This window comes from Molothrus aeneus, chromosome 1 (genome assembly GCF_037042795.1).
Source record: "Molothrus aeneus isolate 106 chromosome 1, BPBGC_Maene_1.0, whole genome shotgun sequence".
In the NCBI taxonomy this organism is placed as follows: Eukaryota; Metazoa; Chordata; class Aves; order Passeriformes; family Icteridae; genus Molothrus; species Molothrus aeneus.
In genome coordinates, this window is record NC_089646.1 from 59,145,908 (window position 1) to 59,170,775 (window position 24,868).

The following is a 24,868-nucleotide window of genomic DNA, read 5'->3' on the forward strand; positions in this document are numbered from 1 at the left end:
CCTGAAATTTCCAGAAGGAGCTATTATACACGTTACTGGATTGGTGGATTTTATTTAATAAGCAAATAAAAGCTAAAAAAAATGACTAAATATATATCCTTCTTGGGTAAGTGAAAAGTAGCTCAGGATCTGATTCTGTTAACTCTACTGACAATTGTGCAGCTTCTGAAATGCACAATACTACTTTCAAAAAAGAGTAACACTCAAGGTGAATCAAGGTGACCTTTAGTAAGAACAAGTATCTACAGTACAGTGGAGCATGAGCCTTCCCACTCTTGTTAAACCACCAGGGATTGCCACTGTCATCCAGAACACCTGGAGCAGCTAATAAAGTTAACAACATGTATGATTGAATTTTCTGCTCTATTTTAAAAGAGAAAGGCAGGTACCTAAAATAATTTCCTCACCCACCTGGTAATTACTTCTAACTTTTAAGGTCCCACACTTACATCTTGTTTGAGGTCATTTACAGCTCTGCAGGACATCACTGGGTGTAACACTTTGTCCATTCAGATGGCATTAAAGGATCAGGGTATGGAAAATTGCTCCCCAAAATGGCTTTTTTCATGATTGGCTTCTCTGCCTTTCCCTGAAGCAGTAACAGGACAGATAGATGGCACATAGAGCTTTTGTTTTCTGTGCTAACAGCAGCTCAAGGAAAAGGCCACTGTTTGCTAGCCAGAGCACCTATGACAGCCCTGACATGGAACCATAACAACAGCAATGCCAGCCAGAAAGCCGAGAAAATGTGCACACTGAGTATGGTGTGCCTTTGAAATAGTATTTACTATTTATTTGTTCCTTAGTCAGGAGGGATGCACATCCTTTTTCTGCATGTTAGGAGACTGCAAAGCCAGACCAAAGAGCTATCCCTGGGCACAAATTTTAACCTAGATACTGGGAATAGAGCTCAGGATGATTACCATGGATTTGAATTCACATAAGCTCTCTTATCTCCACACCTGTTACTTGCAGAGCTGCCTTGTCTTGCTAAGCCACATAGGGAGTACAGGCAGGGAGTCTGCAGCCACATTCCCAGACCCTACAGGTGACTCCAAGTGGGCAGATGCCTACTTCTTGCCTTGCCAGAAGTGATCCTTCACCAGTACCCTGTGCTACAGAGCCTCCTTTGTCTCAAGCAAAATAACCATTTCCAGTCTGTCCACAGACCTTCCCTGTGCAAAGCGTGGAACAAAGATTATTTTCAGGAGCTCTGTGCTTTTAGAATCTAAGTGCACAGAAGAACGTTGGATAATTTATTCTGATCTTCTCCATATTACAATAATTTCCCCTTTGTAACTTGGTCTGCGATTGATGTTTTTCTTTTGATTGAAGTAAAATCTGTTTAGCTGAGGCCTAAACAAAAGGGCACTGAGCTTTTAACTGAAAATGTCTAAAAGCACAGAATCCACTAATTTTCTTCCTAGCCTGTCCCAGTAATTAATCAATTTGGTATTAAATAGTGGCTTATAGTTTCCCATATGTATTTATAAGGATCCAGCTTTTATCCATGCATCCTCCCCCTGCTTATTTTAAAGGTCTTTTAGATGATACAGTTCTTCTCCCCTCATAAAAAACTTACGTGCCTAATCCACTCACCTTCCTTCCAATAATTTAAATCAACTGAAACGTTCAAGTTTCTTATTGTATGGCATTTTCCCCAGGTGTCTAAGATTTGCAGGTCTTTAGCCTTCTCCCAATTTTTCAAAACACCATGAAAAACATGAATATGAGAACCAACTGCAGTATTCTAGTGTCAGTCTCACCAATACTGCATACAGGCACAAAAATTCTTCCAGCTTCTTACTAATACTCCCCAGCTTAGCTATTCAAGGATGGCATTAACCTTTCTGACTTTATGCTGCAATAGGAATTTATAGTTGCTTGTACACTAAATATTATTCAGTGCCTCATTTTGGGAACCAGAGTCCCTGCTTTTACATGAGCAAGTCTGCATTCATCTTTACTGCAAAATTTTGCATTTGACTATGAGAATATTCTCCTTCTAATGGTTTCAGCTTACCAAGAAATCCAGGCTTCTCTCAAATGCTTTTTCTATCCTCATTATTATCCTGCTCCACCCAAAAAACATTATTAGCCTATTATTACGAGTCCCTATTTATGTTTGACATTCCTTAATTCTCATAATTCTAAAAGCAGTAATTCAGCTCTCACTTAAACCTGTGAGAGCTGAACTATTGCTTTTAGAAGTATGAGAGTTTAGGAATGGTCTAACATAATAATACATCTCAGTTTTCAATAGTAGAATATCCCTTGTACTTAGAAGTTAGGATACTGGAGCCCTGATGGTTAATTACAGTAAAAGGCATGTGTTTTAGAAATGATATCTTAAAAACCAGTATTAGGACAACACAGTGTGAACTAGTATGCAGTACTACCATCTTCAAATTTTAAATCCGAAAAAGGCTATAAAATAAAGATCTGATAATAAATCATATATCAGTCAACATACCAAATGTTTTATTTTTTTTTCCTGGCTGTTCCTGAAAGAGTCTGATTCCAAATCAAACTCCTCAGCTGAGATGTAACCTGAGCAGACCTCGCAAGCAAAGGGTGGGTTTAACTGTACACAGGGTGCTCAGTGAGGTGTAGGGGGCTCTGTGGAGCAGCTGAATCCATTTTCCATCACCTTGCATTTTACTTTCAAGCTGACATAACAGTAAATGCCTCTGGTCTGGGGATGATCTCCCTCTTTTCTGCTTTCGGCAGTAGGGCACAAGCCATCCAGCCCCTGGGTGACAGCACATGGGAAGAGCTGCTTCCAGGAGGGCTCAGCCTTCAGCTCAGAGGCAGCATTTCATGAGGTGAAGTACTGTCTTAGTAGCTGAAGTTCACAACCACATTTAATGACCACGGGGCTGGGAAATAAGCCCAAACATTTAGTGTCAAGCTTGGACTTGGGTAAAACTAGAAAGGGCATGAATTCCTCAGCACGTCCCCACCCCCAACTCCTCAGATTGCATTTCAGCATGTATGTGAAGAAAATGTGAATGTCCTCCTCTACCATTTTTCAGATGAGCTCTCACTGGCCTACATACAATTAATCCTAGGGAAGTGAACTGCTTGAACAAAAAAGGGACTAAACCCTTAGGAAATTTGATGAACTAAAGAATAAACAAAATATCTGTAAGACTTGATTTTCAAGGGCATGAATCATCCACAGCTTACGCCTGAGAATACTAAGCAGGTCTGAAAATTGGGACAATCGCTCTGTTTCTGCTGTTAAGTTGCTGCCTCAGCTTCCCTGGCCTTTACATCACCCTATAGCATCAAAATACTTTAGATGTGGTTTTTACACTGGCACACTGAGAGTTCATTCAAATTGTTAAAGTATCTTTAGGGAAAATTGATTTGTTAGCTCTAAACTTAACCTCAAAACATTAAACCAAAAGAAAGGCTGTTTTTTATCCCCAGAGTAGCTAGTTTGTCAACCGGTTAGACATGTCAGAAAACAAATCTGGTGGGTAAGGTTATCTGCTGGTGTGAACTGGCTAAGCTGGGCTAGCAGGCAGAGTTTGGCCCAATCTGGCCTCAGTTTTAAGTGACATAACGCTTTCTGTGCTCTATCCAGCCAGCCCTCCACATCATATATACTGAACACAATACCTGCGTATCTGCTGGAGTGATTTTTCCTGTCACCTTTCCCGTGGAGACAAGAATGCAAAACATGCTCTACCCCAAGAAAAGCTGCACTTACCCGATCCTCCTCTTCTCTGACATCTGGCATGGTGCTGATGCAGAGGCTGACAGCAGTGATGGCAACAAAAGAGATTGAAATACAAGCAAAGATCTTTCCTGGGATCCCTGAGTGGGGGTTCTCCACCATATCCCTCAGCTTTCTCATGCACAGACTCAGTCGGCTGTTGTCCTGGAAGGCACTTTGCGTAGCTTCATTAAATACCATCTCCCTCTCAAACAGCCTGGCCTCAGCTGCCTCTTCCTCTTTCTGTCGCAATCTCTTTTTACAGCACCACTCCAGGTGGTCCTCTTCTATCCCCCAGTACACAAGCTCCTCCTGGAACGAAAGAGCACACATCTCCCTGAGAAGCCTCAGCTTCCCAGCCGTCAGGAATGTCATGATCGTTCTGAAGGCACTAGGATTACGGTCAAAAAAAAATTCATTGCAGCTAACATCATAATCATCGCAGATGTCCATGATCTCATCATAATTGTTACAAGATTTTAGCTTCCCAAGCCTGGTCAAGGGGCAGTTCTCCAAGGTGGTCCAGGGAATTTTGTACTTAATACCACCTACGTTGATGATCACAAACCTGGACCGGTCATCCAAACGGGCTAAGCAGCACAGGTCTTCTCCAGGATGCAGAAGTTTGGCCTTTTTGTAGAAGAATCCTTTCTTGGTTTGCACTTCACAGAGGTTTTCCAAGTTGTTGAAGGAGCGGGAGCTGAAGTCAGGATCTGCATTCCCAGTCAGCAATGCCATTTCGTGGTACATCTGTTGAGTCCATAGGGAGGTTGAGGCTACTCAAACAAAAGCATCTGGAGCTTGACCAGAAAGTCTATCTGTAAAACAGAATTTTAAAATTACAAGAAAAGTGGGGCACTCTTAAATGATAACAATCTTATCCTCTCCCTCCCGAGAAACTCTTCTCTATGGCATTCCTTCTTCCCCCATTATTTTAGGACTGTCTTTGCTTGATAGCCGCTTGAGGAAAGAACTTACACTACTATCAAGTCAGAAGCCATGCTGTTACTTCTAGAGTGTAGAGTAGAGTGTAACTTCTTAGTTCGTGATTGAATGGAAACAAAACCAGTGTATTACCATTTTTAGAAATTTCTATAGGTTCAAGCTATATCCTGGACATCAGCGCATACTAGAAGAGAAATCTAATCATGTGGATAAATGGTAATTTACAGTTTAGCAACTTAATTAAAAAACTTAGTTGCAAATGTTTTTTCAATTATTTTGGTCCATCTATATTATGTTCCTATTGCAAAAAGCCTAAAGGTTGAGGATAAAATGGATACTTACAGTACAGTCAGAAATGTGATGGCAAAAATGTGGGTAATTCCCAACCTAAATTCACCAAGCCTAGCAATAGCAATGCATATGTGGGAGCTGAGAGCATGCTGGGTCTGAGCTGAAACCAGAGCTTGCCTGGGAGCCTGTAACTGCTGGAAGCTCTGCTGTGGGCTTGGCTGCAGTTGTGGACAGGGTTCCAAGCAGCCTATCAGCAGCTCTGAAACAGGAGATCAAACTCAGAATGAAGCTGAGCTGGAAGTGACTCGGTTGCTGCTCTTACTTCTGGATAACGCAGAACACAACCGGTCACATTTAGAAGGAATTATGTATGATTCCAGGATTTAATTTATGCCTCCTGCTTATCCCTCCTTTACCACATCACAATCCACATTACTTTCTTACTTTCTCTAAATCCCATCACATGCATTCTTCAAAGCTGTCTCTCTAAAGCAATACTGGGATGTCTTGAAATGCTACCATATAATCACATTTGTGAATCACCCAAAACTTCCTGAATCGCTCAAATATGAAGTAGGAAATAAGAAGTCTGTGTAGGATGACTGGGTCTCCACACAAAAACCCAGGCTGAGAATGGATGCAATGATGGGGAACAATTTTAAGCAGAGGATGGAGAAACCGAGAAAGAACTGACTAGTGAAGGAAAAACTGACATTTTTGATGACAGAATGGTAATTGTGAGGCAGTAAATTCATAATTTATAAGCAACAATAACCTCTGAATCTCATGCCTCAGCTGGGAGAGAACAACAAACAAATGGGCGTTACGAAAACTGGAGAGCACTCACATTCAAACATATTCCCAGAGGAGCAACTTCTTTTATCTTTAATCGGCTCACCAACTCAGCTCATTAGAGTTAGTCAAAATGATCTCTGACAGAGACTGGTGAATACTTTTAGTCACAGCCCTGAATCACCCTCTAAACATTCTTACCAACCACTCTCCAAAAACAACACTGCAGTAACAGTGGTACTTTTGCTTCAACATTTCTATGAGGATCCAGTCCCTGAATTTCAGAACAACACTTATATCAGATATTTGTAAAGAGCCAGAGAATGGTTGCTTTGTGTGCAAAAAGCTAGAGTCACCCAAAGATACTTTTCAGCACCGTGAAAATTTCAGAAGAGCTAATGATTCCAAAATCTCTACAATTTCACTTCAGGGGAGACAAATAATTGTTTAAACATCCGTTTCTACAGGGCAACATGAGCAACAGAGAAGAGCTCCTTCATCTGGCTAAGGGCCAGGAAGGGCAACACGTACTCTAAGGAATGGGTGCTTTTACAGCACAGGCTTGAGTGCAGCTGGGATTGCAAATACCATTACTGTCACAGCGAGAGCGCACTGTCAGCACAGCATATGCTTTAAGGATTTGGTCTCTTGTTGCTTTCTCTTGGTAAGATAAAATATTCACTGTCACTACTGAGGGCTCTGCACTTTTGTTTTCATGCCTCACTTGTTCCACAAGTCAACATACTAAAAGGAGTTTACATTGTTTTGACATGAAGACCAGGACTTATTTTTTTCCTCTCCCCCATGTAGCAGGTTGTTGCATAAAGGGGCCACACAGATTTCACAGAACTGCTTTGAATCTAATCTTACATGCACTTCTTCCTCCTTCTAAGCAGCAGCTAACTCAATGTGAAAATCTGTAAGCATGTTTGCTACAAAATCTATGAATTATAGAGGGTAAGTATTTTATTTTGTGGATATAAAATGATGTTGCTTAAATCTAAAGCTTAAGAATGCAGCTTTTTTTTTATTTAATCATCAGTGGATAAATAGAAAGTGAGAGAGAAGTTGTTACAAATTAAAGTTGCCTATGATTTAACAGGTTGATTCTGGACAGTGCAGGCAGCACCAGATGCTGGAGTTCAGTAACTAAAATGAATTTTCTGACATCACAGTTCAATGTCCCAGAATCCATAATAGCTGACAGCATTTGTTCTGGATATCTCATATTTAATCTCAGATTAAAAGATAAGCATGTGAAGACAGTTGTATTTATTATGCTCCTTGGCACTTCCACCTTGTGATCTCACTGCCCAAGATCAGGCTCAGATGTCAGCGGAACAGCTTGTGGTGCCATTTTAACTGTCCTATAGAAAACCAAAATACTGTTGGCTCCCAATTTGGCATCTATCCTAAGAAGTAAAACAAGCCTGGAAGGTCTGCTTCTGATCTTATGTGCATGGAATGTATCATGACTATCACTAAATATTAAAGGGTGTTTCAAAATTATGTAGGTCTTAAAATACTCTCTGCATGCCAGGGTTATCTAATGTATGCACATGCCTGCAGTAAAGCATCCCATTGAAGATTAATATTAAAAGCCAATACTTCCAGAAATGATACTACATTGTCATCCAGTTGGCATTTCTACTATTTAATCTGACACATGGGTGTATGAAAGACTATTAAAACACAGTCTGGAATAAGTTGCCCATCACAGGGATGAAGGACAGAATTTGACTCTGTATTTGTTGTTCATAATTTTGAAGTGCTGTGGGAGAAATGCTGTATGATTATTTCAGTTTGAGGATCATATACAGGGTGGGTCATACATTGTGTGGATCCTTTTTTATTTTTGAAGTACATTCCAACAATTTTTATTCACTAAGAAGTACTTTCCTTGGCCATCTGTGTATGCACATGTATATGTCTACATACACACATAAAAGTTCAGCCACATTTTGTCAGCAGCAAACAGCTGAGATCTTCACAATACAGGTATTTCTCATCAAATATTTTAAAGATTTAATAAATGTCAGAAGCACACAGCTGCCTCACATTCTTCTTTTTGCTGAATTATTTCCTCAGTGGAGGAAGGGCTCTTTCCCTGCTTACTGCCTTTTCACTTTGCCTGTTCCTAGAACTTCTCTTCATACCAAAATTCCTCATTATCCCATTCAATCAGTATCACTGCATCTAAGTCATGTGTGATTCTGCATGAGGTTCCTCTGGTCTCAAGTTATCTTGGATAAGAATGAAAAATGGGGCAAAATCTTCCCTACCAAGAGGCTGAGCAGCCTGGCAAGGAGAACTTGAAAACAGTGATGAAAGGGAGGTAGTGGTGGAGCAAAGACTGCAGGGTGCCATGGCAGGAGAGACCTCATGAGGAAGGGTGGCCACATAAAGCCTGTGCACATAAGTGAGGGTATAGGAAAGTGTCATGGGCAAAGCACTCACACCTTTTCTGAGAAACCAGCCTGAGCAGGTGGCTCTGAAGGGCCTGTAGGCAAAAGCAGGTGGCCGGAGGGGGGGGGGGGAATGGGAGAATTTAGAGGTCTTTGTGCAGTTGCACAGAAGAAAACTGTTTCTCTGAGGGTGGTCAAACACTGAAAGAGAATGCTGAGAGATGGTGGAGGCTCTGTCTTTGAGGATATTCAAAACCCATCTGGACACAGTCCCAAGTAACCTGTTCTAGCTGATGCCACTTTGAGCAGTGGCAGATAAATCAGATGAACTCTGGAGGTCCCTTTCTACTTGAACTACTCTGTGATTTTGGGAACAGTCTCTTTTTAACTGCTGCTGTAAAATTACAAAGTATTGAAGGCTTACATTTGGGCTACAATAGCAAGAGGAAGCTGTGAGACCTTTTAGTAATTAATGTTTTAAGATTTCCTTTGTGAAATGAAACACATTTTGACAGACAACGGGTAATTGTGTCATAATTTAAAGCCACAAACATGAAACATATATTAGGGTGACCACAAGATGTTTTCTCTTGGTTCCAATGAGAGTTGAGTCAGTGAATCTGTTCTGCAGTGCTCAGCCATTTCTAGTCAGGGATGTGCTGAAACCTGGCATTGCTGCCTGGGACCAAAGCAGTTCCCACTTCTTACCGTGACATGATTTATAAATCACAGCACACACAATCAATTTTATATAAACCTTACACAGGCATTTGACCTTCCATTTGGTGATGTTACAGCTAATAGTGCGGACGAAGAGGCTTAGGAGATCCATGTTACTCTTGTACTTATTTACAATCCAGTAGAACTTGGACTCCCAATAATAAATCCTTGCCAGTCACTGTGGAAACATGGAGAGGAGAGCACCTGCCCATGAGGCTTACAAAATGCAAAACAGATGGGGTGCAAGAAATACACATATTTAAAAACACAACAAAACAAACCCCAACAAAACAAAACTGAAAAGGGGACAGGGAGGATATGGTAAAACAGATGCAGCTAAGCCTGGAAGGCAGACCCTATGGGATTTGGGGAATTAGCTTCTGAGATTGTCCACACCGAACATGATTATGGCTCCCTACGTACTGATTATCACAGAATCATAGAATCATTTATGTTGGAAAAGACCCTTAGGGAATCCCTGAGTCCAGCCATTACCCTGACACTGCCAAGTCCACCACTAAACCATGTCCCAGAGTGCCACATCTATGGACTTTTAAACACCTCCAGGAATGGTGACTCACACTTCCCTGGGCAGCCTGTTCCAATGCCTCACCACCTTACTGGCAAAGAAATGCTTTCTAATATCCAATCTAAACCTGCCCTAGCACAACCTGGGGCTGTTTCCTCCTGTCCTGTCTGTTGGTACTTGGGAGAAGAGACTGAACCACACCTCGCTACAGCCTCCTTTCAGGGGAACTGTAACTTGGGCATAGTCAAATGTTACATATTTCTGCATTTATTGCCAGTAAACTTTAATATCCCTAACCTCCTAAGCCCCTGCTTAGGGAAGGCAATAGCTCAAGTTGAAAAGTTACTAGAATTTTGAACAGCCCTTCATTTTGTCTCTTTCTTCATTGGAGTAACAGGAAGCAGTGACACCACCTTACCCATCTAACAGAGAAAGAAGGGCTTCTTCTATAGGTATGGAGCACAATAGCCAAACTAGTCTTCTCCAGAGAGTGTTTTGGGGGCCTTGAGGAGGATGCTGCATTAGTCAGTCCAGGAAGCCCAGGAGACTCATGCTGTAATGAAGGCTGCAAAATTCAGCATGTGAAGCTGGACATTGTTTCATACACTGAATGTACATTTTCCTTAATATTGTCATTAATTCACTGGAGGAAAAAAGTAATAATTTTCTTCTCTGAAAATCCCTCACCACATTTAGGCCACACTACATAATTAGCTGAAACAATTCAGTTTGTTAAATGAAAAAATTAACTTGACTCAACATTAATTATTCTGACATACACCCATAGCTATTTGTCTCCATTAGACAGATTATGAGTTATCTTGTGTCATTGCACTTGCCAGAGTTCTATAGTGAAAGTATTAACATTGTGACATCTTTAAGAAATCAGGAATTTGGTTGAACTACCTATGTGAAGCTATGGGATCCTTACCTGTATCTTCATAGCTAAATCCAGTCTTATTCTGCACATCCACAAGATTTCTGTGCCCACTTATCTTTGTACTCTGAATAGCATCAAACTATTATTTCTATGAAGCTATTTGCACACTTCAGTTGCACAGCAGACAAAGACAGATGTGCTAGATAAAATACAAACAGAGGAAGAACTGCTTATTTCTGCATTCTACCCAGAATTATAAAATTCTCTTCAGGCTAGCAAGATTAAAGATTTCACAAAGGTCTTAAAACATGTATTTCACTTAAAAAGAACTATAAATAAAAAACAAGCAGAGACTGCAAAGATTTGGCAGAAAAGTTTTTCCCCACAGAATTATTACTACTTACAATAAAATAGAGCATTATGTTTAAACCGTGCTTTATTTGTTTAGGTGAATTAACCCTCAGTTGGTTACCAGAAAAACAGGTTTGTAAAATATGCTTTCACCCTCAGTTCATATTTCCTGAACAACTGAACAGACTCCAAATATGCACCAAGAGGATGAAAGGGAAGGGACTTCAGAGCAGAGCTGTACCTCCCAGACTCTGGGAAGATTAGATTGGACATGGAGATTTGTTTGATCCAGTTCCTGTTAATTCCAACCTGGGGTTAAGTATACAGTGTCAAGAGCCTAAAATTAAAATGTGTTCTGTCTGCACTTGCTTGGTCAGAGACTGAGCCCTGTGAGCACAGTACCTTTGACCCTTACTGGCAGCCACTACATGGTGAAATTTTTATTCTTCCATTAATCACACACAAGTTTATTTTAGGACCTTTACTAATTAATCCTGTTAGTATCCCATTTAATCAGCCAGTCAGATAAGGTACTATGAGTTAGTTGCCAATCTGAAATATTTCTTTCCCTGTTCTTAGTTTGTTGTATTTCAGAATAAAAAAATAATCAAAATCCAGTTTTTAAAGTATCTGCTCCAGTCATGATTACATACCCACAGCTGGCCTAAGATAACATGTGAATGGCACTATTAAATGCAAAAGTGACAGACTGAGTAGTATTTTAAAACAGCATTTTTTGTCCCTCTCATCCAGGAAATTCAACAAATTGTCTCATTTCTGTTGCCAAAATTCAGGAAGCACAAAAAGCCAAACAAGTTTTGGTGTCTTTGAAAAGCACAGAATTATCAGTCAAGTGTTCCAGTTGGTCTGCAGATAACTGCAGGGGTTAAAAAGCAGTTTTTAACTCAAGCTCTGCTCCTAACACTGATCTTTTCTTTCTGATCCATCTACAGGTTTTTGCAATTCTATACTTAGCAGCTTCCCACCCACATGATTAATATGCTTGATTTCATACAGAATATACCAACTAGATTTCTCACTAGAAATAAGGAGGTTTGGCTGTGTGGTCCCACTCTTAGCCCAGTTTCACATTCAGAAGTTCATAAAGATTTGCTGGGGCATTTTTCCTAATAACTGAACCTGTCCTTGTGTCTCTTTCAGGGCCATTCACAGGTTTGTACAAATAATTGTTAGATACATATGACTGAATGTGAAAGAATGAGAGGAAACAGCCTCAAATTGTGCCAGAAGAAGTTCAGACTGGATATCAGGAAAAATTTCTTCACTGGAAGACTTATCAAGGATTGGAACAGGCTGCTGAGGGAAGTGGTTGAGTCAGCATCCCTGGAGATCCTGCAGACACTGCACCTAGGGACATGGTTCATTGCTGACCTTGGCAGTGCCAGGCTAATGGTTGAACTCAGTGATCCTAAGGGTCTCCTCCAACCTAAATGATTCTATGAATAAATGCTCTTATTAACTGCTCACAGATTTCAAATGCAGACTTAGCCTTTTAAATTTCCACATGAAATCCTTTGCAGAGAAAATAAATTGTATACAGATGCATCTTGCTTCTCTTGTTAGCTTGAATTAGTGAACACTGGATTTTATGTGTTTTCGATGTTTTTTTGCAGATGACATTCTTGTTCTCATGTATGTTTTGTAAGTCAATTGTGCACTGACCTCAAAAATATTCCCATCTCTACTTAAACACAATTCTGTCTCTAAATTTAACATGATTGTAGTTAATTATTAACATCATTGCATAGAATACTTTGTAAATTTAGATTCATTAAGATTGTATATTTAATCCATGGTTGGAGTTAACAGGAACTGGATCAAAAAAAACTCCACGTGCAATAGAATTATCTCAGAGAGACACTGATAGTTCAGTGGTTGAAGGATAGTTCCTGGCCTAAAGTTGTCCACTTTAGCTCATCACTCTTTTTGTGCACATCTGGTGTCCCCAGAGCTTGTTCTCCCTTGTTTGTCCCAATATCCCTACCCACACTCACAGCGACACACATATTTTGCAGAAGATTAATATGGCTGTGGTTCCAGAGCCCTTGGATTAGGTAACTCCTAAACAGAGGGGGTTCATAACTCTGTGGCGTGATGCCCACACTGAGCACTGGGAATACTGACACAGTGCGAAAAACTGCAGCTTAGTGCAGCAAGAATTACCTGCCCTACCTGCTGAGGACAGAATTCAGGAATCCTGTCCTCCAGATGTGTTTTTAAATGAGGTGGTGTTCCAGATCTGGCTCTGTACACACCTTGCATTTCCACAAGGAATGACCACCACTGCCTGGAGCGGGAAGTTCCCAGAGCCCTTCACTTCTATTCTGGGCAGTCTTTACCCAGGGACATCTGCATTTTGCAGCTTTCAGTTGTGGTGAACTGGAAATACTGCAGTAGCTTGAAATAAATTAAAAAATTAAAATTTGTGCTCAAATAAGTAGGAAAACGAATACTATGACTAACACAGAACTCTCATGTATTTATATAAATTTAACACAAAACTCTGTTTCAAAATGTCAATTTCATTACATCTTCTGTCCAGAATTCCTCCTAGACAAATGTGATAGCAACATCAACTTTCCCAACAAAAGCTGACAGGACAAAGCCACCTGTGTAGAAGCACTGATTCTTTTGTTTCCTGAAAAGGTGGGAGACAGTTTATATTTTTCCCCCTTAAACAGGTAGAGAGAGGTCTTTTGCAGTTTGGGTTTACAGATGCATTTCCACATTTTTACCCTGCTATTGAAGAGGATGAAAATGACCTGTAATAGTCTAAGGCATTTCTGTAATTTCTCTCACCAGCAACTCACTTTCCCCTCCACTGAATTACCATTTCTGTATTCAGTAGAGAAACACTTAAATTCACTAAACACACTCACTCACTTAAAAGATCATCTGATAATGTTACCAGTTTTAATGTTTCATAAAAAGCCAAGATGATAAGAAAACTTTGCACTTTCTCTAATGCAATTATTTCAGTCAGCTACAGACTGAGGATGATAGCATTTTTAAAACTTTGTTCTCTATAAAATTTCAGTGGACTTGTCTATGCAATGCAGTGGGAATGAATAGATTCCACTGTGAAGATGATGGCTTTAAAATGAGGTAAAATATGACTGATCCAGTTATGTGTAGTATCTTCAGCAATCACTGAATCCTTCATAAATCACATCTCCTTTCAAAAACACTGGAACAGATACAAGAGGAAGGCTGACAGGCTGCTTATTCATGTATGCAATAGCTGAAAACATTTCACTGATATCTTGGTGGAGAACCCTGATAGATCAGATGTCATGCAGGGGCACTGATGTAACATTTCCCAAGAACTGCTATAATGCCACATGTGTGAGAAGCCCAATTCTCAGACCAGCTCCCCAGTCTAGAGGTTTTCGACCCAATAGGTTTATATGTACCACTGAATAAGGTGACCTCTTGGGGCAGTGAAAGCAGGCAATCATATCAACACTATGACAATGACAACAATCCTTTAAAGGTTGCTTTAGACCTTTAAAGACCCTTAAAGGATGCTCAGGGTGGCTATTTATTCACTAATTGTTTTTGCACTTGGGATAGCAAATGAACAATTCTTCCTGTTCTCCATGAGAAAGCACTCCTCTTTCCAGAATTCCATCAGTTTCTGCCAGATTGCTCACCACCTTTCTACTTGCAATACTGACAAATACACAGAAACAATGGGATAAAATACCACTAAGGAATTAATTTTACAGCATCATCATTACTGATAAGATTTTGTTTCTGAGCAGTTATTTTCATGCAGCAAAAGGACATGTTGTTACTCATAAGGCATACATTATTCTGCGAGACAAACAATAAATCACTGCCAGATCCCAGCATCTCTGGCACACTTCAAAGCTGCTGGTTTCTTCCTCTGCGTTGTCATGCTTTAAATCTTATTACCATCAGAAAGATGATGAGGAATTTCCAGTTACTTCAGTTCACTACCAGCTGGCCTTCCCCTTCCACGAGGAAGACTCCATGAGCTGCACAGTCTGTGGTGCTCAAGTTAAAACCTCAGGAGGTAATTTACCCAAGGGCCTTGCTCAGGAGGTATTCAAGACTTCACTCCAAGCCTCCTTCATTGTCGCCTCATTGGTTTTAACTTCCCCCTGCAGGTTCCCACTGCAGCGCTCTGTGAGAGAGGCCAATTGTGGGTACCATGCAGACACACAAAGAGGCTTTACATCAGCAGAAGCAGTAAGATTGCACAGACCAATTCACCCCAAATCTGAGTCCCGCAGAGATCCGTGCGGAGCTGCCACTCCCAGCGCGTGCCGCCATGGCTTTGCTCAGAACCAGGCCTACAAAGGGCAGGGGGCCTGGCAATTCCATTGCCAGTGGAAAACAGCAAGGTGAGCAAGATGGTGAACTGGGCCAGCAGAGTTGAGCAAGTTGCTTCTTCATTCCACCTTAACCTGAGTGGCCAGTTCATTGTGCAGCTAACAGGATATCCATGCCTATTTCACTTAGAGCAATGGAAAGCTGCTTTCACTTTCTTGTGTTGCCAGAAGATTTGATGGGCTCTCAAAAGAGAAGTTGGAGACTGGCATGTGTAGGAATAATTTTCCACCTCTTTTTCTTTCCAACTGTGCTCCCTGACTGCCAAAGGAGGCTCCCTGGCAAGTGCTCTGCAGATGAATACGCTGGTCTAACTCATCAGGTTGGGCTTGCTAGGGCACTGCAGTACTGGCATAGTCAGGGGAAAAAAGATGGATGTTCAGCTAAATGAGAAAGATCACAGAATGGAGTTTCATAGTACTAAGAAAAAAGCTGGGCTCCAGCTCTTTTGCAAGCCGGTACTTTGGTAAATATAAGGTTTATCTATTACACTGAAGAATCTGGAGCATGGTCTTTACAGGAACTCTCCACGGTGACAGCAGTGAAGAGAAGTGATTCTCAGGCACAAGGCTTATATGATCAGCAGCTCTGTAAATTTGTATCATGCAATACAGCAAAACACCCCAGATTTATCTGCCTCCATTTTATTTATCCTAGGGCATTTGTTCCAAACAAAACTTCATTATTCTATTACTGGGTTTTTTGCTAACAACCAACCTTTATTGTTAGCACAAAAAAGATACACTGAAGAAATAAGCAACAAAATAACTTTCATTCTCTCTCCTCCTGAAAATTTTTAATTAAAAGACATCTCATAAAATATGAATTCATATCGAATTTGCTTGCCCATCAAGTAAAAAGCAAGCACAGATATCTAAAGCACAGCATCTAAACATCTGAATAAAGATTGGCAAACAAGTAGCTAACAGCTACTTAATGAAAATGCTCAAAAAAATGCATGTAATCTGATTTGTACTGCATAATTCTTTTTGTATTATTTATTTTACACTTTAAAATGACCTTGTTTTATTTTACTTAATGCATTCAGTCTCAGTAGCTCACTGATACAGAATAATTTATTTTAAACTCTGATTAAGCAGCTGCTCTCCAGTTCAATCAGTCCCCTTCCCAACAGCAAAATTTTATTTGGCTGGTGAAAACTTCTATACCCTGACAGCAACTTGAAACCCCATTTGGCCTCAGAAACCTTGTCCTGAAGTGTATAATCATACTCCACAAAGCCTAGCTTCAACTAAATCAAGAGGAATTGAATGGGCTGCGGAATTGGGCTCTAGAGAGGTCCATCCTCAGGCTTTTGAGGAGCTGGAGTGGAGGGTACCTCTGTGAAGACTTGCTGGACAGAACTGGAAAGATCCTACCAGTGCTATACAGTAAGCCCCATTCACAAGATAAATTTCTGTGTCTCTGTCATCATTACAGAAATGTTTTTGTGTAAAGGATAGCTTCATGATCTGAAAGGGAAACAAAGTGTGAAATAAATATGAGACATGAGCAAACACAGATGGATTTACAGAAAGAGAGTGGGAGAGAGAAAGCACTCAGCTAAACCTCTTGTGGTCAACTAAGAAATGTAAATGGTACTGCTTTGAGATAAAATATGATCATAAATGAAAATAACTTGGTGGTTTTATGTTTACAAGTACTAAATAAAAAAAGCCACATGTAATTTACAGTGTGAAGGCAGAGGAGAAGAATAAAAGGATAGAGATCAATATGGTAAAAGCAGATACTTCATTATTTTAGAGCCTAATTCAAGCATATGCTGAATTCCTGCACTTTTAATGTAAGTCAGCAAGTGCTTACAAGCAGCTTGTAAGAAGCTCTCAGAATCAGGATCCCAGTCTGCTATATCACCTAAGAAAACCATTACCAAGTACATGCATAACTGGTACTAAGCCCATGCTTGAGTATATATAAACACTCTCCTAGAAAATGCTGTCTTTTCCCCCATTCATATGCGTATCTATGCAGATATCCATATAGCCCCCTCAACAGGCAGGGAAATGACAGATATGAGATCTGCAACACGACATGCACATGGCACAGCTCCAGCCCATGGGAGCACAAGGCCAGTAAGCACCAAGGAGGGTCAAATCAGTCATCAGCTCCCACTGGTTTCCAGTGGAAAGGAGCAGCTTGAATCTGGTGCCTGCATAGAAGCACCCAGAGCAATTTGAGACACCTTGGCATATCTGAGGATAGCAGATGTGGCACAACAGCAACAGCTGGACAGCAAGAATGATGTGCTAGTACATCTGAATGAACCATCTTTGGGCAACCAGAACTATCCTAGGTAAACAGGTTCTTTGAGAATCTTGCACACAGAGCCTTTTGGGGTTTATTTTTAATCTCTTGGCAGTGACAAAAGATCCTCCATATTCATAACTTTTTACAGTATGGCAATCTTACATCAAAAGTGAGTGCTGCAGACCAACTGATCTCTCCATGCAGATGAGATACTCACTGAAACAGAAGAAGTGCTATTAAAAAAAATAGAGGATTACTACCATGCTTTGGTGCATGTAAACCTGAAAATTTCTGTAATTAAAGCTAAACACTATCCTAAAAGAAGTTTCCATAAGATTCACATTAGGCAGCTATATTTTTTACTAAATAAATATAGCTGTTTTACCCAAGCTGAACACATTCAGCAATTTGCAGTACAGAGCATAACTCCTTAATGCTCAAGATCAATGTGATCACTGCAGATACTGGTTTTGCATGTACTCAGCCTGTGCATTTGAATTTCCAGTGTCTATAGCTTGATCAGGTGTTTGCTCATATAAAGGTACTTGTGATGGGGACCATCACCATGGGGAAATAAGTCTGTGTTTAGTTATAATGTGTGTACAAATGTGTGTACAGGTTGAAAAACAGTGGAAATTATTCCTTATTTTTGGAGATACTGTGATCACACAATGTCATTATGGAAAACCTGGTGGGCCTCACCCTTCCACATACACACACCCAAGAGCCAAATAGAAAAAGAGAAGCCAGTGAAAGGGTTAATGCCAAGTGGTGCTACCTCTTCTCCTGCTGGATAAATGCTGTTTTCTAAAAATAGCAAATAGCCTTCCTGATCCTGGATTGGTAAAGTAGAAGGGTTTTAAACTGAAATGCATCCTCTACGAGCCACAGTAAAAAAGTCCCAGTTTCCTCCAAACTGTAGAAATTCTACTACTCACTGTATTTATAAAAAACCAAAGCCCAACTATGAAAACTAAATTAAACCTAACAACCTAAATATCCTTTTCATGTGTTAGAATCTCATGCTTTCTCCTGCCTCTGTTTTATGCATTCCCACTGACTTGACAAAACTGGGAATTTGTTACAATGACAGAAAAATCAAAGCCACTTAATTCACCAATCTATGAGAGTAAAGCACTTTTCATAATGTATGTACAGGCATCATGTGAGCACTCACTGGTAGCTGTGCTGGAATGCCTGGATATTGTGTGTTTGTCAGACTGTCATAAAGATTTCTAAATACACAGCTACAAACTGCAGATGAAATCTTGCAGTGCAGACAGGCTACACACACCTAAATTAAGGAGGTGTTTTAATTCTCGATACAGAAAGATGCAGATTGTCTTTCTGCATGTAAACCTGTTAAGGTTTTCAGACTGTTGTGATTTTGCACAGAGAAAATCAATGCTCTCTCAGGTTCAGTAAGACCTATTGGATTCTGTGTGATTCCACCAAATGAGAGGAAAAGGAGGAAGCAATATAGAAACCACTACAAAGGAGCCTTCTTGAGCACTGAGTCTCATATTATAGGGACAAGATGGGAACAAGGTGAGAGAACAGACAACATGTTGCCTCATTTCCACCTCATTTCACATCTTTCTTTCCTTAACATCTTTATTTCCAACCCAGTAAGATAGGAGCAATGAAGACTGCAGTCTTCATTGACCCCAGTCAAGCCATCCCAGACAGACAGTGGGGAGGAATTTTATACAAGTTACAGACATATTCATTCCAAATTCTCCTGAAAGTGTCACAGCTGTTGATGAGCACCTCCCTTATGGACATCTGCTCTTATGTCCATGTCACTTTTTAATGAGTGATCCCCTCAATCAAATCTTGAGCTCAATTTTTTTTCTAAAGCATGAAGTTTCTGCTTCTTTCCTAGTACTTTCCTAGTTCTTCTTCTGGTTTCTGCTGCTTTCCTACTACTGAAAAGGCGAAGAAGTCACTTGTAGTATCTTTTCTTACTTCCTGGCAGATCTAATAATCCTTCTTACTAATCTGGCAGATCTCATCTCCTTTTGAACAGTTTCTTTACTCTCTCTCCCAGCTATTCTTGGCTAGAGCAACGTACTTTTCCTCTTATTAAGGACCCTTTCACTCCAAATAAATGTCTTGCGTATCAGCCCACCAGGCATCAGTTCCAGCTCCTCATTACCAGGTCCATTTTTCCTTCTGCAGACACCTGCATAATTACATTATGTGAAATATCTTATATAAATCAGCAGTCATTGTCATATGTTCTAAAGAATTGACCAGCAATTGTTATCTACTGCAAAACTTCATCCCAATTTTAGCTATCAAATCTAAGCCATAAAGTCAAAAGTTAACTGAATACAGGTTACTGAAGCTGCATTTTGGAAACAATAACTTACAATTTATTTGCCTAGATCCTACTTTCAAAGCTATTGTGATCTCATCCCCACAGGCCTTGAAATTGATTTTTGAAACAATACTTTAATTACCTTCCTACCTGGCAAGCTTTCTCTGGTGCTTGGTTCAGAAGCTGAGATTGACCCTGACTTTTCCTGTCTGGGTCTGTGCACTGCTGTTATCTGCTCTCCATCCTTGATCACTGCTGAATGTGTCAGCCCAAAAGGGCTGGTGAGTAACTATTAGAACACAGGGCAACATATGAAGCTTTCCTGATGCTTTCAATAAACAGTGACTAAAAGCTCTTTAAATTATCAAAACTGTGGCAAAAGTAAATTATATTTAAGGTTGCATTTTCACCACCTCCTTATTTGTACATTCAAAATATGTCCACATAACTGTATCAGCTAATTAGCTGTGCAGCTGTTCAAATGCCTTTTCAAATGCATCTGTACATGGTCAAATGTAGATTTTTCATACCTGAATGACTGTAAACAAACAAACCAGAAGCCAAACGAAGACTTGGCTATTTAATCTAGAGGATATTGCACATTAAGAAACACATTCTAAGTTGCAACAGTGTAAATTATTGCTATCCTTTTATACATTTTCAGTTCCTTTATGAAAAGAATCACATTTGATCCATTGAAAATAAATCTGGTCAGAGGCTATTATAAAATGCAGAATGTGCTTCCACAAACAGAACAAGCAAACTTGAGCAATTGGTACATTCATAATTTACTTCAGGGTCACTCTGTTTTGCTGACATATATCTATTATTAAAAACCTTTTCCATTGAGTTGTTTTAAGTTCCAATAAAGGCTACCTTAAACCTCTAATTTCTTTCTGTTTAATTCTGAATATTTCACCACTTGAAACTTCCAATGACTACTTGCAATAGTTACATTTAACCTTCCATATGCCACTCTTTCTCATACAATTGTTTACCTTCTAGGACAAGGACTGGTATCAAACCTCCTGTCTTTTGATTAGGCTTCTTTCCTACTGCAAAGTAGCACGTGTACCCTTAGGCTTTCAGTTTACTAAATTAAGTGTCAGCACTTTCTATGATCCCTCAACTTCTTTTCCCTCCACAGATTGATCTCATTTCATTATCCTTGGCAGTTCTAAAACCTTTCAAAATTTGGTCTGCTGAAATTCAATACTGATGCAAAAGGACCTAAGGTTCACCCTGACAAGATACAACTACAAATTTTGAGCATAACTCTCTAGTTAGCCTTCCCCAGTCTTACTTCATCGGTCATTCAATGCTTAGAAGTAGAACTTGGGCACACTATACAAACCCTAAAACCAGAAGTGCATCCTTTACCTAGAAAAATATATACTTCTTTCCATTTCCTGAACAGTTCTCCTCATCACTTTTTCAACTACTCTTAGAGAAATGACATTACATGACTGCTTTGCCTAAGGCAAATGGATATATATTATTTCAGCATCTCTTTGTTTTCTTTTTTCCTTCTGGAGGGTGAGGCCAGTAAATGTTATACTAGACTAGCAACATGCTGCAAAGTCAAAATTCAAAGAAATACTCTGCAGGCCTCCTGCTCTAATTCTTGCTTTGAAAATTGGTACTTCTTATGTTGACTTGAAACATGAAAAATAACTGTGTGTGGCCATAAAAGAGCACAGGAAAACAAAATCTGTCAATTACACTGAGTTATTTTTGTCATATCTGGCCTTCTGGCTCTATTCCAACTATATCACTGCAGTTAAGTCAGTTACTTACTATCAGTTGCTTGTCAGCTCCTGGCACTGCTCCATGACTTCTTCCAGGTGACTCACAGAGCACAAGACTGACCTTAAGGTAGCTTCAAATGACAATAAAATGTGCAGCTTGCCAGAACAAACACAATTTCTCTTTCTCCTAAGCCCCAGTTGCATCCCACCTGTGCTTCCCATTCCAAACATTCAGAGTAGGAGGAAGAAGGTCATTTGAAGATTCAGTCTGCAGGTGTTTCCAAGATGTGTCTGTGATTAAGCAAAGATCTTCCTTTGACTTTGTCCAGCTAAAGAGCGATGAAAGTAAATAGACTTTTCCCCCCTGCTCCATGATTCTATCTTTTGCATTTACTTACTTCTGAAATGCTTTCCAAATGTTTTGTCAGGGTTTGGCCTAAAATCTCGATATGCTGCCTCCTAAAATTCTCCTCAAACATATGTTATTTGCCTTGAAATTGATAGTGTCTTTGCACTCCAGAAAAAATCTTCAGTTAGAAGCACCATGAGATTCTCTATTTCCAGACCAAATCCATTCAGTTATCAAGGAAAGAATTAGTCTTCTACAAAATCCAGTCAGGGCATCCAGAGAGGAAGCTGATCTGCTAAATAAGGAGCTGCCATTTTCCACAGCTCCTTTTCAGAGCTGAACTGCCATATGCTGCTGCCTATCCCTCCTTCACTCGCATCCCCTCTGCAGGAAACCAGCTCTGTGCGCTTCAGCCTGCTGGCTCAGCCTTCCCCAAAACTGTGTGCACTTTACTTAGTTGCAGGCTAATGTCGTCTTGCCCCACCTCAAGTCACTGAAACAGGTTTTTGGTGCCTTAGGCACCCCCCAAAGGAGCAGGTGCCTCTTTTCCACACACACTGCACCAGGTGATGCAATAGGACACATGATCCTTTGGGAGTCCATGGCTGGCTGAGTCACAGACACAAGCGACATGTGGCACACTCTTTGTTTCTGGTTTCTTGTGAGTAGCATGCAGGGTTGAGGAGGTGGAGAGAAGTCAGTGTGGTTCTGATTCCCTTGCACAGCATCAAGGGAGCTGGGGGAGAGGCAATGGGAGATGAGCTCTGCTAGGCCCAGCCTAAATCTATGCCTATAACATGCTAAAAAGAACAAAAGCTTCAGTATGTGTCATTGAGGCTGAGTGGTACCTCCTGTGCCAAGAGAGATTCCTTGAAGAGGTCTGTAACACCAGTGCCCATCAGGAGTCACGACTGTCTAGTGCAATAATGGAACTCTTTCAGCCAAGCTTGCACACAAACCATTCCCAGCCTTTCCCGGGCTCAAAAAGCTTTGAAATGAAACTCCAGGCAAGACCTCCCTCTTGCAGTCTCACTTAAGCCTTCCCTCCAGCCACATCCTGCATGCCAGCTGGTAGCAGGCATTCCTAACCCCCTGGCTGCCTGCGTTGTCCTCCTCTCCAAAGGGACTTCGGCATCACTTTCCACATGTTTTGCCCCTGCAAAGCTATCCTGCTAGCCTTACCCCTCACATTCATGCTTTCCACTCCACTCAAAAAAATAATAAAGACCAAAGGGTGGAATGTGAGTGGGAAATAAAACCTGATAGATGAGACTGCCTTTACATAACTACAAAGTCCTAATCATAAATGTACTAATGTACTTATTCCTGTGCTGTTGAGAACCCACTAGTATAGCAAAAATGTAACACTGGAAAATAAGCAACACAAAAATGTGCTAAAATCCATCACTGGATCCCTGGAAGCCCACACGTTGTTTCCTGGCACTCCAAGATTTACCAGTTGGCTTGGATGAAATTATGGAAAAGGCAGACGGACACACTTTTCCTTATCACACCCATTCATTATCTTCCATCCTCACTATCACTGTACAAGACACAAGCTCTGTACCATCACCAATGTAGGGCACAATGTCATGTTCCCTCTTGCCTTTGCCTTTCATCCAGCCCCTACATGGGACTGAGGAGTTAATTCAGAAACCTGAAGTCAGGCATCGTCAGATCCTAGCTGGTAAGGACCCACACCTTTATTCAGAGACAGTCCCATGAATATGCAGCTGGTGACTCTGAAATCACTTTAGGTGACACCTGTTATCTCTGTGAATGGGTAGGTGAATGCACAAAATGAACTGAGAAAAACTCTTGCTTGTTACAACAGAGGACAGATAATAATGCAAAATGTACAGATAAACAGCCTGAACACTGTTGTTCTACTCTGACCTAGGAGTATTTTAAGTCAAAACACCAGTTTGTGGTAATTGTGCACTAACTTATTTTAAGTGAAAGTCTATCATTCTGTTATGACCACCTGAATACATTTAATAGCCAGCTGAAATTTCAGCAATGGATGCCTCAAAGTTGGACCATGCCTAGTAGCTTTCATAGGTGGAAATAGGATGACAAAATCAGTAGTTACAGAACACTTAATTGGAAGGTTCAAAGAACCTGCACATTCATGATGTATCCCGCTCTAGGGAGAAGTTTGCCCCTAAACCCCAGGGCTGCATTTTCATTTACATTCTGAAATCAAAGGGTTTGATTTCTTTTATACCTTTCTTATGGTATTGAATTTAACTTTAGCTGTGTCTCTTGCTTCAAGATTTTTCCCAGAAATCTCCAGTGATGCATAGAATAACTTAAAAATTGTAGAGAAGGATCTTTTGGTGGTACAATTACTTTTTCTCTTTAATACTTTTTCTCTTTAATTCTCTTTTGAGAATGCCAAGAGTGGTATAAAGGATGCCAAGGAAGCAAAAAAGTGGGGAAGGAATCATGTCACTAAACTTCAATAGTCTGAATGTGCTTGAAAAATCTTCTTGACCAAGAACGAAGTAGGAAGAGCCCAGAGAAATGCTGACTCCAGAGGCTTCAGAAAATAATCAGGTGGCTGCCACTATACATGACAAATCCTCATCTGACTTTCTGCTTCTTCATGCTGATATGTGCATAGAGCAATGTGCCGCCCTTATAACACCTTTTTATAAGAAGCTCAATTAATCCAGTTTAATAAAAAGTATCAAAGTATGAGTTTTGGACTGTACACCAGTCTTCTCTCACTTAAGCTAAAGGTGAATCCCTTCATTTGAGAAATAAATAAATTCTAGATAATCTTAAAAAAAATAATTCTAGTATTTAGAATTGTATAGGTTGTTGAACAAGGAGCCATGTTTGATATGAAACAAAAAAGCATGCATATCCACATGTGCAGCATTTGAACAGGTATTATTTGTCACAATCTCCCACAGATGCTATCAGAGCTTACAGAGAAACGCAATGGTTATTAAAGATGATTCACTGCACTTATTAACATGACAAAGCACAAGAACCCTGAGCTAGTCATTAGAATGAATGAGATTTGATAAATAAAAGGCTTTACAATGTTCTATAAGGACCCACTCGAAACCCCTTACATTTTGTGAGCCCATCAGCTTCAGGACACCAACTTACTCAGGAGTTTGTGTGAGTTACTCATGAAAGGTCCCTCCCAGCT

General features: G+C 40.3%; 1 protein-coding gene across 4 annotated transcripts in view; it reads right to left on the minus strand.

The window, feature by feature from the left end:
* The window catches only part of KCNG2 (potassium voltage-gated channel modifier subfamily G member 2), a 51,579-nt gene that overhangs the window by 18,854 nt on the left and 7,857 nt on the right, over positions 1–24,868 (minus strand). For 3 of the 4 annotated variants that reach the window (XM_066545015.1, XM_066545007.1, XM_066545024.1), the window contains exon 2: positions 3,719–4,542. In XM_066545015.1, coding sequence (XP_066401112.1) covers positions 3,719–4,474 — 756 coding nt within the window. In that variant the 5' untranslated portion in view covers positions 4,475–4,542. The remainder of the gene's footprint in view (positions 1–3,718; positions 4,543–24,868) is intronic. The other variant, XM_066545033.1, reaches the window with a different exon arrangement.